At 39.9% G+C, this 14,986-nt stretch overlaps 1 protein-coding gene across 2 annotated transcripts in view; it reads left to right on the top strand.

Annotated features, from left to right (window-relative positions):
* DDHD1 (DDHD domain containing 1) overlaps nt 1-14,986 on the top strand; it is a 74,114-nt gene that overhangs the window by 35,992 nt on the left and 23,136 nt on the right. For both annotated transcript variants that reach the window (XM_067295158.1, XM_067295159.1), the window contains exons 5-6: nt 11,528-11,634; nt 11,772-11,878. In XM_067295158.1, coding sequence (XP_067151259.1) covers nt 11,528-11,634; nt 11,772-11,878 — 214 coding nt within the window. The remainder of the gene's footprint in view (nt 1-11,527; nt 11,635-11,771; nt 11,879-14,986) is intronic.

Raw genomic sequence — 14,986 nt, forward strand, 5'->3', positions numbered from 1 at the left:
CAAATAGTTTGAATTCCTTTTTCCATTGAAATCAACAGAAATAGTAACATAACCAGCGATCCTTATGAAAGCGTTTGTAGAGCTGGATTGCTGATTTCATGATAAGAGCTTTGTGAACCTCCCTTTAAATGCAGAATGGCAATGTAGGTCAGTGCTTATGTCAGTGACTGTGGTGTGTACCATCATGTCATCAGGCTCTTCTGTTCGTTTAGCTCGTTGTTCCACTCTAGTGTTCTCTGGTATGATAGAGCAGACCTCTTTATTTCACTGCTGTATTATTTGTCATCTCAAAGCAACAGCCTGCTACTCCCTACTCTCCTTGTTCTAGAACTTCACTGCTCTTTTGTTCGTGGTGTTTAAGAGCAAGCGAGCAAAATCAAAGAGAAGGAGATCTTATGGCCCTTGATGAAAAGCTGGAACTAGTCACCAAAATACATGTAAAAACTTCAATTTTTGTAGGAGACGCATCAATTACACTGCATATGCAAAAGACCTACATTATAAGCTGCTGTTCTAACAGCTACCAGAAATAAAACTCCCACCTTGGAATCATTAAGGTTCTCTGCTTTGTCTTTTACCTTACTCCATTTGCATTGAAAATGCATACGGGATTTTATGTGTGAATTAATCTCAGCTCAGGATGCGGGTGGCCATTCCTTAAGAAGTCCCACTTTAACTGGCAGTCCAATATATGAAATTCCTGTTAGAGAAAAGGAAAACAAGACTTTCAGTGCTTCAGTAAATCTCCTTCTAGTCTCAGATGCCTTCAAGAAATATCAGACCGGTACTGCATATTAGCATAAATGCTAATTATTGGCATAAATTCTATAAAATATTCTGTAGAAAATATTCTGTACAAAATCTGCAAATGAAAGTATCATCTTAGATTGAAATCCCTTTCTTTTTAATAGCTTAAAACTTATCAGTGAGGAGGATCCCATCTGCTCTAGGAAGAGATTTTAGAAGAAATGTCTGCCAGGCAAGCACAGTGGCAGTTTTCACAGGCTGTATTCACACTTTCTGTTAACACTTTCATCTGTGTGTGTGTGTGTTGTATGCGCATGTGGTGGAGGGGACAGGCGGGTTACATTCTCTTGCATTAGAGACGCAGGAAGTCAAATTTTGCCATTTGAAAAAGGATAAGACGAATAAGCAAAAATATTTTTGGACCCTTCACACTTTAAAGTAGAAGCTAAGGGGGAAAGAGCTCAGTAGTGTTTCCTTTTAAATGTACGTGCTTTAGTAGGAAACCCATGGTTACAGCCATGCTAAGTCTGTAAGTTCAGCCATAGGTCTGCCCATCTGTGACACCGCTCCTTCTTTCTTCCATCCCCAATATCTGGGTGCCATCAGCCGTTTTAGAAAGCAGTCAGCCCTCAGAGCTCATGACTGTCTTGGGCTGCATGCAGCTTTGAAGGACTTGTTTATCATTTGTGACATGCATGTGCCAGTGTGGGAGCCCTGGGTTAGACATTGTGTGTGTTCCTAAGAAACAGGTTTAGGCCCCATGCCATTTGGGAGGACCAGTTCCTCTGGAGAGCACCACTGGTCCTCTCTGTGGAATTTGGGACGTGGATGGGGAGGGAACACAGAAAGGAAGGTTACTGGAGGGAATGTATAGGTCAGCTGCCAGACACAAAACCACATGGACTCTCATGGTGTCTCTCCTTCTAGCCTTATAGAAGATCTTCAAGATCTTAATTTAGCCTCATACTGTATAGTTTACTATACGTTGGGTTGTTGCTTCATACATGAGAGGGGAAGGTCCATCTGGTGTTCCTGATAACAAAATAGGACTTATAGTTTCTAGAGCCTGCTGTAAAACTTATCCCCACAGTGTGGTGGGTAGAAAGGAGAGACAAACTCCACAACACCTTGCATTTTTGGCGGGAGTATGGTGCTTGGAGGAACTGTGGGATCTGTAGAAGGGAATGCTTGCTTGGATGCCTTCCCTTTCTCCCTTCTCCCAAACACCCTCTTGCGCATATTGCCTTTGCCATGTGCACATATTGCTGCATCTCTTTGGGTCCAATCTACCCTCGTATAAAGCTTTTGCATTTATTTCAACCTGTGTGTGATCTACACTTAAATTCATACCACAAAACCGTAGCCTTACTTGAACAAGTCTTTAAAGAAGGAAAAAAGAAAGTGGAGAAATCCAGCTTATAACCCTGACACGGGGCGCTGTGTCTGTTGCTCAGGCCGGGTGAGAGACCCTACCAGAGCTCATTCGATATGCTCTGTCCTCAGGTTACTGCCTCTAGAAGAAATTGGTATAACTCACATGATGCATCTGCATCATTAGCCAGATACTGTTGAGCACAAAAGGTGAAAACAGAACTCTCCTTCCAGGGTTATTTTAAATTTTATGCGTTAACATCATTAAGAAATGGAGTTTGATCTAATCATTAATGTGGTGAGATATTATGGTTGCAGGGTGTCCTGTAAGTAGGTGAACAGAAAAGATGCATTTATTGATGTTTGAGTGAACAGGTCTTTGGAAGACGTGACACGATTTTGTTTCTTCACAGTATATTTAAACACATTTATTATCTAAATGTAGCATGGCAGCTGGTACGACAAGCTGCTCCTGTCAACGCTGATATTAACTGCAGAACTAATCTACGAAGAGACAGTACCTCCTCCAAGCTAGAACAATGATTCAGCTGACCTGACATGAGCAGAATAGAGCACTATGAGCTATTTTGGTAGCATAATTGTTTATGGAATCGTATGTTGTATTTATGTGTGATACAAACTAAGACATTATGGCATTACCGAATTTCTGATATGGTACAATGCTGACTTTAAAATCATTTTTGAATATCCTTTTGATTTTACTGTACACATTTTTGTACTGTGTTAGGTGGAATATTTTATTACTGAGGCCTGATCTCTTGTTTTGATGAAGTTGTACTTCCAAATTAGGCTGGGGCTGTGGTTCATAGGCATGCATACTAAATAGAATTTAGGAATGTTACTATCCATGTTGCCAATTTCCTTTAAAGGAAAAAAAAAAAAAAAAAGATCCTGTTTTTTACCTTAGGCTGACCTTGTCAATTTTATTAACTTTCATACTTAAAAATTGATTTGAGTAACTATTCTGTGTATTTCCATAATAAGTCTAATGTTGGGACACTTCTTGACTGTTTTTTTTCCAGAGCTGTCATCTGTCTGCCTCTGTCTGAGTCTCCAGTTTTGATTTGAGAATTGTATTTGCCTTTGCTGCTGCATGTAGCACAAAACCTGCTGTCTGCACAAGCGCATCTTCTTGACGTTCCATAATCACCAATTACATTTTCATTGCAAGCCCCATTAGAAAGCATTTTAATTGTGGATTGTCATTATAATAATTATTTCAGAATAGCTATTTTGGTAAATTTCCATCTGTATGCAAGCCCTTACAGCGTTCAGAGGACTCTGAGGCCTCTCAGCGCATTAAATATGTGCTGCTGGAGTCTTAGATCAAGTTTTCCATTAATTTTCTTTCCCTCTCTAATTTTCGGCTCTTCAGATATTTGGTAGTTTTGCTTATTTTCCATTTAAATGCTTATGTTGCATTAAGTGCATATTAAATGCTGGTTTTCCATTCTTCAGTGCTGGTAATAATGGCACCTTCTTCTGACATGAGATAACCAAATGGTAAACATTGTTTTAACACTTTCAACTTGAGCTTGCCTTGCAAGATAAATGAGAAATTCAGCCTGATAGGTAAAAGTGATAGTTTACTAGAGTAAAGCCTCTTGACAAAATCTTTTAGTTAATTCCACTTATAATCCCAGTACACACAGTACGGGGTATTTGTTTTTCCTCACAGAGCATTAAACACTCGTAAGAGCTTGTTTTGTGTACGTTTGTTAAATATCTAACGCATGATCGCAGATTGGACCAAAGAGATAACAGCCTCTTTAGGACTTGGGTGTACCTCTGTATCTGTGTTCTTGTTCACTTCTTCTTCCCAGCCCTCGTTTCTGCCCAGTGCTGTAGTTTCCCTTCTCAGTCACGGCAGCGTGGCTGTTTGGTCCCGTTGTAAACTGGATCACTGCAGTTGGTCCGAAAAACTGGAAGCCCGTCTGGAAGACAGGAGCGAATGGTGAGGAGGAGCGGGGTGACAACAGGAACAGGGAAGGTCTTTAATCAGCTTTATTGCCAAAGCCAGCATCTTGCTGAAGGACAACCTTGCTACTGTTTGGAAAGCAGCGCTGGGAAGGGGCAGCTGAAGCTCCTACGTTTCCCAGTGCAACCACTCTCCAAATACTTGGACTTGCCTTTGCCCCGAAGGCAAGGGTGCACGTATGGAAGGCAGTGACTGCACTGGAGCTGCGGCTGTGACGGAGGGGGCCTCATCCCTTCCAGGATAGGGACGTTCCGAGGGGAAAGGGAGCCCAGATTCCTTCCTCCAGCCTGCTGGATTGGAAGGAAGGGGGATATTTTGGAAGACAGGGAAGGTAACAATACTGTGCTTTTCCCTCGGGCTGTTCTTGTTTTTCTTTCAGAGAGAGTAAGTCAGTGTGAGGACAGTCTCTTACTCATGGAGGCACCATACAAAACTAACCCTTCCTCTGAGCCCCAGTAATTAAACTGAGACAGGAAAAAAAAAACCTCTCTGAATAAATACAGTGTACGAATGTCAGCCATCATCCACTGATGTTATGGTTTTTCGGTAGTTATGTTGAGAGCACAGGTTGAAGGGACAAGGCCCCCAAGCTCACGCTTGCTGTGATTCAGCACACACCTTGTATTCCCATCTACAGCTTCAGCTTCTCGGTCTGTCTGTCTCCACACCAAACATCTCAGCAGCTCAACGTTTGAAATAGCTGGGCCTCCACAGCCTTGTCTCCGGGATCCTATAACCACGTAACCAAGAAGCTTGGGTTCATTTCGTCATGCAGAGTCCCATTATCCTTGAAAGGGATGAGGTGTGAATCATGTAATTATGTTTACTTTGGTTGCCTCCAAGAATTTTCGCCTTCCTTCTGTAGTAAAACAAGTCTGCGTGTGCCCTAGAGCAAGGCACTTAATACCTTTTGGCTTGAGAGCAGGGCCTCAAAGGAGTCTGTGAAGAATACTGCCAGAGGACGATTCATGTGTCCTGAAGTTGCTCTTTGAAATCTGCCAGGAGTAAGGCTTCAGTCTGAATTTCTGAGATGCCTCCCTTTTATTTCCTCTGCCTTGAGCAAAACTTAAGTTTTGTTGCTCATGCCCGCTACTCTCACGTTGACTTACCACGTTTAGCTCAAGTCGGCCATGAGTTTTCTCGATAACTTGTGCTTTGTTTCCTCAAAGAGGCAGCAAGTGCTGCACTCTAGGTGAGAGAAATCCAGGTGAAACCAGTCTGGGAGCCCCTTAGGGTGTAATTTACTGTGTGTGTGACCGAAACACAGGAGATAGATCTATGCAGCTTTGCAGGCATTAAGTAGTAACAGCTTTGGTTTGTTTTGTAAGGACTGCTGATTCCAGCAGTGCTTTTGGCCCACCTGGTCTTGGGAAAATCCAAAAATGTGGCAGCAGCTAAGAGTCTGGGTCAGCAGCAGAAAGAATGAAGAGATGCTTTAACTAGATTTCTGCATTTCTTGGTCAATCCAGGGAAAAGTGTAACGGTCTGAGAGCTGACAAAGTTGAACCCTCACTCACATCTCTGCCTAAGGTGTTTACTATAATAAATGTATTTGCAGATGGTATAAGTGTAGGGGAGTTTCTTCTGTGAACAGAACACAGATACTCTACAGCTATCCAGAGGTGTGACCTCCCACAAACTGTGACTAGTGAAATTAAGCCCTACCTTTGTCTCCCCTTGAGGGCATTTGTATCTATAAAGCCCTCACTTGGACTCTGAGAGCTTCGGTCCAGTCTCCTATTGCACTTGGACTATTATTTCTGATCATCTCATAGCCTGGCTTTCTGGGAGAGTAAGTGTTTAAGTGCTCATTAAATAAACTTCTTTTCAGTGAAGATTTTGCGAAAAGGGCAATTTTATCAGATTTTCCACCTCTTTACTGGAGTTAGTTTCCATTTTTGTGGCAGAACAAAAGTTTTGTGGATAAATAAGAAAGGTTGCATCTTTTTATGCAGTTTGCCAGGTGTTCACAAATAGCCAAGATGTTGGAATCTAATTGTTATGTATTATTTCCACTTGTAAAAATGAGTTCATTGATTTAGAGCATGATTTTCTTCACCTTGAGGAGACAAAAAGAAAACTGCTGAAGAACATCTTGTTCCTAGCCTGTGCCTTGTTAATAAGGCCATTCAGCCCATTAGCCTATCTCCTAAATCAAGAGCTCAGACTGGAAAGTTGGCTGATGTAATTTTTTTTTTTCTTTTTTAAATTCAAGACCATTCACTTATGTTCTCTTGGCTGTGGATTATCTCAGGCTGAAGAGAGTCTGCAAAGATGACTCGTGAATTAAAAGGGTAGTGTCTTCAAGCCTTCAGACAGTTTTCTTTGTTACCAGCTGCCGAGGTGATTTTATAAACTTCCTGAATTAACTTGAAGCTAATTTGTTTGTAGCTGTCCAGTTTTTGATATAATATTTGTGAATGCTACACAAGAGTAAACTTAGCGGCATCAGATTAAAAAAAAATCACAGTGATCATTGTAAATATATTAATATATCTCTGGAATATACCTGCTCAAGAGAGCATGCATACCTGAGAAAATAAGGTGTTACTAATTCATTACTATAGTCAGAGAAAGGCAGCAAAGCACATTTTATTTATGGTGAGTCTCAAAGTATCTATTTTTAGATCATTAATTCTTTCATGTAAGATAGCAAAATTTCAAAATGCTTTAAAGTATGCATTACATCTGTGTTTGAATGATTTTTCTTAGAAAAATCATGTTTGAATTGTTACCCCATGGTTTGATGTATAGAATTATATAATTGTTGCTCTGGGACCAAGATTTCAAAATCTGTTTGTATTTGAGAGGAGGAAAATTCGTCGTCTGTTTAGATGGGGATTTACTGCTTCAATTGGTATTAATTTAACCAGTGACTAGAGAGATTTGCTATCTAACAAACTAGCTCAAAATATTTAACTTGGGGGGAAAAAAAAGCAGCAAAAGAAGACTTAATAGCAGAACAGATGTGCGTGTATCCAGCAGGTATACATTCTGGGGTTCTGCCTGTGAACATAGCTGCACTACCTGGCAATGACAACATTATTTTGGTCAAAATTTGAAATATAAAACCGTTGATCAAAATTGGTAGAAGATGCTGCATAGTGACATCCAGTGTAAATGAGATGTGTTGGACTGGGAATTGCTCTGCTGGTCTGTTTTAATGCCTCCATATTTCTGTGATCAGGAGATGTGTGTGGCATTGCTGCTGCAAAATAATGTGGATAGAGAATAATGGCACCTCTTTCTGACGCTATTTGGTCTAGTAACACTGACCTGGATTGCATAGGAAAGTTTAGTGCAAGGCAAAAAAAAAAAAAACCAAAAAAACAGATTTTTAGTAACTACGTAGTTTGCAATCTGTCTTGCAAAGCTTCAGTTAGTGGTTTGTAGTATTAACCGGACTCATAAGGTTAACTTGCAATGCTAACGTATAATACTATTGTAGCGGAGGAACACACTTGGGCCTATACAGAGAAATGCAATTGCATTTGATTTGATTTGAAATTGGTGAAGGGATAATTAACAAAAATCTGTTGAAACAGACCTCCTGGACACTTCTACTAGTATATGGTATGTGAGACACAAAGATGCACACAGAGTTGTGTTTTGGTTTCCTAAGTCGCCTGAGTGCTTCTGAAAGTCTGTCCGTAACTCATTTTAACAGCAGTTTGGAACTCTTCCATCAGTGGCTGGACCATGTCTCGACAACCTCAGCTGACGTGGGGGCAACCCTAGAGGTGTGGGTAGAATTACATTTTGCATAAGGCTACAAAGCTGTCACGTTTTTTTAGGAGTGGAAACTTGAAGCTTTTTGCAAATCCTTGGCAGGATTGCTAGGCTGCACTGGTTCTCCTGGCTCATGTTGTATCTAGCTTTAGAATGGAGACCTCTCGTTAAAAATTCTCAGTGCGGGTTTGCCCATGAATGGCTTTAGTAAGATGCTGAACCCTTTTGAGCAGGAGAAAACCCTCTAGCAAGTAGCTCCAGGGAACGTTCAGTTCCCTGACTGTGGGTTCTGGTTTGCCTGCCTTGTGCTTGACAGTGACTTATGCCATCCTGGAACCCTCCAAGGTTTTGGGGTGAATTACTGAGCAACTGTGCATCTGTTTAAAAAAAAAAAAAAAAAAGAGAGAGAGAGACAGCAAGATTAATAACTAACAGCTTAAAAGAAGGCCATCAGGTTTGAAGATGGAGGTGTGAATGGCTCTAATAGCTACTTCTTTATAATGTCTACAGCTGCCACTGATGTGTAAGTAGTTTGGATGCTTTTTTCTTGCACCATTAGGACCGAGTAATTTAAAGGTGTTTCTTTGAATTAATTATCGCTGTGGAGAAGTCTATGCCTTACATGTGTAAACTTCTATGTTTTAATTGCCTTTAAACCTAGCCTCTGTAGATTGCTGCTTGTCTGGTTTAATGTTAAGCTTAATATCTCCAAATTTATGTTAGTAGGCCACTATCCTCCTTCTTGCAGAGAAAATAAAGCTGATTTGTTTATACCGAAGAATTATTAGTGTTTTCAAAAGATATTCTTTTAAATTTAGGGTCCTGAAGTTTCCTTGTGCTAGTAATCATCTGATTTTGCTCAGACAGGTGTATTTTTCTTTTGCTTTGGTTACTCAGGGACTCTAAGAATGTTAATGTATTTACTGATTTTTTTTTTCTTCTTGATAATCTAGAAATGCTCCGATTTTGCGTAGCTGAAGTTAAGCTCTCAAATAAGAGACGTGTTGTGCAAGTTGTGGTGCAGGCCTTGCAATATTAGGTCGGTTTATACCTGTGTAGTTGTTCCATGTGTTGGTTCTCTAGATGCTCAGTCTTTATCTCTTCCAAGTCTATCCTGAAGGAAACTCTAAGATTCCCTTTGCAAGCCCATACCAGTCACTCCCCAAGCCACAGATGCCGCTTCTTAGGCCTAATACTGGAATTGCTCTTGGGAAGACTGCTGAAAGCGTCGTTCAGAGCAAGGCAGCACCATTCCTCTGTCCTTTTAGGCTCCACACCCTTAGGTGAGGTTTGTCTCTTGATTGCATTTCACATATATCATGGCCACTATATATATTTTTTTCTTGCTTGTTTGCTGAACAAAACTAAGATGTGTGTTTATCATATGAGATGCAAAAGGTATTTGAAGGGCTTATGTTAGCCCTAAGCAACAAAAAGGTTCATCAACTCCGATTTAAGCAGATCCTCTTGCTGATTTTTCTCATCGTGGAAAACATGTTCTGCTATATTTCTTAAACATTTGCTGTCTTCTTAAACCAGAGATTAGGAGTGCAATCAAAATGGGCTTCAAAAACAGAGATGTCAATTAGTTGCATTTCTTGGCTGTTCGGTCAAGCCACCAGTAACTGTTTTAAATAAAGTGTACAAAAGGGTACTCCCCTCTCTTCCTTTCTTTTCTTCCGTCAAAAATGTAGGTGTCCTTTGTGGAAAAGTGTGTTCTCACTGCCTATTTCAAGTATAAAAATCACAGATCTGCTCTTCAGTATCATCATGTGCTTTTTCTTTTCCTGGGGAAGGCATAATTACAAAAAAAGAATGAATTATCCTTGAAGAAAATATGTTTTTTGGAGGCATTGACCTTCCTGCTCCTTCCTCAGTGAAGTATATTTCATTCTCACAGTGAAGTCAATGATGCTAAATTTAAAAAGTAACAGGAATTTTACTCCAAGCCACTGTGAAATCTCTCTCTCAGCCTTCGTGAGCTGTTGGTAACAGCTGAATTTCAGCTCTGTGCTCATTCCGCTGGATATATCTGATTTCAGCTTTCATGCACAACATAAATCCCATAGATCAGTGTCCAAACAGGACAGTAGCTACATTGGGAAATTAAGGACACAATTTTGTCAGCGCTTCTTCCATTTTATCTGTGTTGTCACCTTCTGTGGCAACCTCAGTGTGAAGGAGATCGGGCAGATACTGACTTTGTATCGCAGCTGTCTGCAGCGTACGGTTGGTTTTACTGTGAAGAGTTAGACGTGCGCTGAAACTCAAAACAGGACTTTGACAGAGCTGTCTATCGTGGAGCTCGGTGGAGTGCCGACGTTGTGTCATAGCGCAGGCAGTGTTTTGCTGGTCAAATGGAGCGGCTTAAGTGATTACTGTCTCAGGTGTTCGTAGGGATTTAGGCTAGCCTGTTTCATTTCCGCTGAAGGATTACAGGCGCACCAGTTTAATCAATAGAAGTGTCTCAGCTAAGGCTTCAGACTTGTTAAACCACATTTGAATTGGTGGAAGTGTGGATGGGAGATTAGTGTCGTCATGTTTTTGGTTGTAGGAATCGTTAAAAAGAATTAGCTTTGAAAATAGAAATAAACACATTGGAATTCTGGACTTTGCCTCAAAACAAACTCCGATGCTTGTAATTGGGAACTAGCTACCTGAAATCCAGTATTGTTGTCCTTTGGTCAGATTTAGTTTGCTCATCTTTAAAAATGCTAATGCCATTGGGATCTAAGGTTAGTGTCACTGAAAGAAAGGAAATCTAATGCTTTCTCAGTTTAGCTGCTGTATGTATTTGATAGGATTCATAGATATTTTACTATCTTCTTGTCTAATTTCATGTTTTTTTCCTTTTTCATGGTTGGGTCTTTCACACAGCAGTAATGAAGTAGCATTTTTAAAGAAGTATGATGTACCGTTATTCCCTTTCCTCCCAGACAACAGAGAGGGTTCCCGTACTTTGTTCTTGAAATTACTGAGGTATTTTTAAAGTCCTCGCATCCCTTCAGAGAGGTGCATGAATGCTCACATTCAAATACACTTTAAAAAGGAAATGATATTTAAAAGTACAGTTAGTTTATCCATATGCTGCTGCAAGTTGAAATGCTAATAAATGATCTTATTTCTCACTCTGAGAACTTTCACGTCTTCCAATCCGATACATAACACTGAAAGTCTGACTTTTCAAGCAGTATTTATAATCATATTTATGATGGTTTTCTTTGTATTTAAAAGCACTGAATTGTCTGTACTACATACTAGTCTAAATGTTTGATTTCAGTGGATTCAGGATTTCAAGGCAGTGCAGTAAAATTCTCAAACTTTAGATCACAACATACAACAACATACACAACAATGACTCACCAGAGTTAGTCATTTTTCAGTTGAGCTTAGGTCGTTTATATTAGGTCCATAATATAATACATTTAAAGTCCTGAAACTCTCTCTCTTGAACATGTAATACACAATTTTCTATTATATGAGAAGTACTTTACAACAAAAGTTTGAGGTTACATAATACTTACAAATAAACAAGTATATAATTACCTATTTTAATAAACCAGTGCTGCCATACTTGAAAAGTAGTAATGTGTGAAATGTATTGTTCCTGGGTTCGTTGGTTTTATTTGGTAGAGCGTGAATAGCATTCTTAACAGGCACATGTTCTTTTCCTTTTTTTAGGATGCGAGATACTGCAAGAAAAGTAGAAGAAAAGTATTTTTCCAATCTCGCAACTCATGTTGAGTTTCTTCCGGTTGAATGGAGATCAAAACTTACCCTTGATGGAGGTACATTACTTGGTCCTCTTGCTGTTCCATTAGCTGCAGTCTGCAGAACTGCCCCCAGAAGTTTGATGCCATATTCTATGTCCTTCATTCAGATTTTATCATTCTCCTGCATGTAACTCAAGTCTCTTTTCTTTTAGACACTGTTGACTCCATTACTCCAGATAAAGTACGAGGTTTAAGGGATATGCTGAACAGCAGTGCGATGGATATCATGTATTATACAAGTCCTCTTTATAGAGATGAAGTAAGTGTGTTTTTATGTAATTTTCACTAGAGCAGGGCAGAGAGAGGCTGAAATAAGCAGGACCTGGGATTGTAATCAAAGGGTTTTTTTTGTTTTGGGTGTTTTTTTGCAAAGCAAACAGTTGAGCAGAACTAGTTTAACATCTAAGTATCCCTGGCCCCACTACCTCCTTCGTACTGGTATTTAAGAAAGCCAGGCTGGTAGCGATGGCTGTTGCTGCTGCAAGGGCAGAAGCATGGGGGGCCAAAGGTGCAGCTGGGGACGGACCACTTGTGCTGCAGTAATGATGCTCATCCACAGCTGTGAGCAGTGCATGGGCAGCAGACGCAGCTCTTTGGAGATCTTCTTTCTCCATGCCCCTGACATTCCTCAGTTTGTTTGTTTGTTTGTTTTCTTTTTGAGGCAGGAATGCTTCCTAGTTCAGTCCTGGCCTTGTATCTACGGGAGAGGCAAAATTCAGGGTTGTTGTACTTCTGGGACCTTGGAGCTGTCTGTGATGAGGAAGATAGGGAGAAGCAAAGGGATTAAGATGAAAGGGCCAGATGATTCTTTAAATGCAATATGTGGAGTCAGGTTCACGTTTATCCACCAGCAGCAAGTGTGCTTGTATCTTGCATATATTAAAATAATTTGTTCAGCTTGTTTCAATCTTCTCTATCTTTTTTTAAGAATTAGAATAGATGGGTTCTTGGTGTAGTCGAGCAAAGAGTTAGAGAGTTAGAAAGGCACTTAATTATGGGATAGTGAGTTACTTTGAGGCAGTCTTCGTTTGTAGGAAATCATGTTACCCAAGTCTGTTTCCTTCTGCTTAACTTTTTATATGGAAAAAGTGCTGTTTGTCTTTGTTTAGCTTTTTTTTTTTTTTTTGGATGAATGCTGAATGAAGTCTTATTAAGGGAGCAGGAAGTTAAGTGACTCTTTAAATTAAATGGAGTAAGGTGTCAATGCCATAGAAAGTGGCGTTTTGTCATATTCTGCTAACCCTCACCTCCCAAGACACTGACTGCATGCAGCATGCTAGGGACAAGGAACTCCATTTTCAAGTGATGGTTAAGTATTTGTAACCTGGATTTGGTAATGTACCATCTTGGGATTTGAAACAGGATCAACCAGGCATCTATTTCAGATGGACAGTAGAAATGTGTGTTTTGCAATTCCACACTGGGAAACAAGAAGTATTTCCATATTTGCAGGTGTATAATATTTTTGGAATTCTTTTTTATATCTTCAAGGAGTAACTAGCTCTTCAACATCTCCTGAAGGATGTGAGGTTTTACTTCTGAAAGTTCAGGTATACTGAGTTCTCCCTTCCTCCATCAGTACATGTGTAAAATGACCGGAGAACCTAGAGCAGGATGATCCTGGTACATCCTCACTGTTCAGGGACTCCAAGTTTGGTATATGTTTTAGTGAGATTATGAAAATAAAGAGCCTAGGTTTGCACTTAAAGTAATCAAAAAGTTCTGAAAGGGAGAGGAATAGAGAGACAGTAAAATGTATAATCAGTGTAATTTATTTGTAGCAGAAATGGGTCTCTAAAATGGGTCTCTATCATTGGCTTAGAACTGGGAAGTTTCTTTACAGCATGTTCACACATCTGCCAATCCTGAGCAATGGGAGTCCTCAGAGCTGAGATCCTTCTTACCTCTTGCGGAATCAATGGACAATCATTTCTGCCGTATCTGAAGTCGGATGGGGTGACGGCATGTGTAAACTTACCCAAGCCAGTTTTAATGCATTTGTGTACCCTTGCTTTGCAGGAAAACCAATACAACCCTCAGTTACCTGTCCGTTGGGAGATTGTTGATAGGCTGGAAGTTCCCATCTTTCTTCATCACATCTGTCTGTCTAGGCATGTCCATGTAGCTGTAATGTGACTCCATTAATCAAAGGGGAAAAGGCTTAAATGATTGATTAAGTACCCTGTAAAACATGTACGGCACAGCAGCCCAACGGTATCCTTTTTGTATCACACTCCATGAAAACCCTTTTAGGGATGTTTTAAGATTAGTTTGTATAGGTATTCTAGGTTTTTCTATATTGACTGCATTGTGGATGGGCAATGGCAGTCTTTTTGAGGCTTTAGTGTTCAGTGTGCATGGTTAGACTTATCCGGGGGAAAGAAAAAGAATGGAAATTTCAAAGCTTACCTGGAGATTCGATGCTAGCTTTCATTAAAATTAGATATATCGAACTCCTTTAGAGTGGCAACGTAATTTTAAAACCTGAACTACCTAATAATACTACTTTTCCTGATAGCAGCAATGATGGTGAAATCATTATGAGCCTTGTAAGCTTCCAACGCTAGAAATAGGTGTGCTGGAAGCTCTAACTCTCTTGTTGCTCAGTAATGCCAAGTTCATTATTCAGGCCCCCCGGCTTCTCAGTTATGCATCAGGTTTCTTTGTCTGTTGTGGACCTGAGACCAGCATGAACTTCTGTGGGAAGCAGGGAAAACTTCTCTGGCAGCTCCAAAATAGATTTTTAAACTGCATTAGAAGCTTGGCATGTCTGCAGCAGTCTTATGGGAAATGGATTAGCAAGTAAAGTTCAGGTATGCTGGCCAACAATACATGAAAAATTTAATTCATTGCTCAGTAGAACTGTAGTGTTGCAGGTATATCGCTATCCCACAGGCACGATAATTGACAAAACAAGAGTGCTGTGGCTGTGCTTAGATCTGATTATAAAAGACCAAATTTTCTTCACTGAATCAAGTGAATTTTATTGAAATGTTTGCATCAGTACTTACAAGTTGATCATTACTTTACCTCATTCAAACGGCTATGATAAATCTTATAACTTTCTGAAAATAAGGTTGTACGATTTGAATTGCAAGTATTTCTCTAAAAAAAAGTCCAGAAAATAACGTGCTATTACAATTGAAATGTTAAAACCTTTAAGAATAGGTTTCTGAAATGCATCTTTTGTACTGTCAGTCAAAATGCTCTGAATGCAAGTTTTCTTGTTATTCCTTTGGTTACAGAGTTTATGATCTACGATTATGTTGTCAGGGATGTGACTTCTTGTTTAATTCTGCATGGTTTTTTTAGGAGTTCTGTAGGGTTCCTCATCATTAACTAGTTTTAGTATATTTTTTCACGTTTT

This window comes from Apteryx mantelli, chromosome 4 (genome assembly GCF_036417845.1).
Source record: "Apteryx mantelli isolate bAptMan1 chromosome 4, bAptMan1.hap1, whole genome shotgun sequence".
In the NCBI taxonomy this organism is placed as follows: Eukaryota; Metazoa; Chordata; class Aves; order Apterygiformes; family Apterygidae; genus Apteryx; species Apteryx mantelli.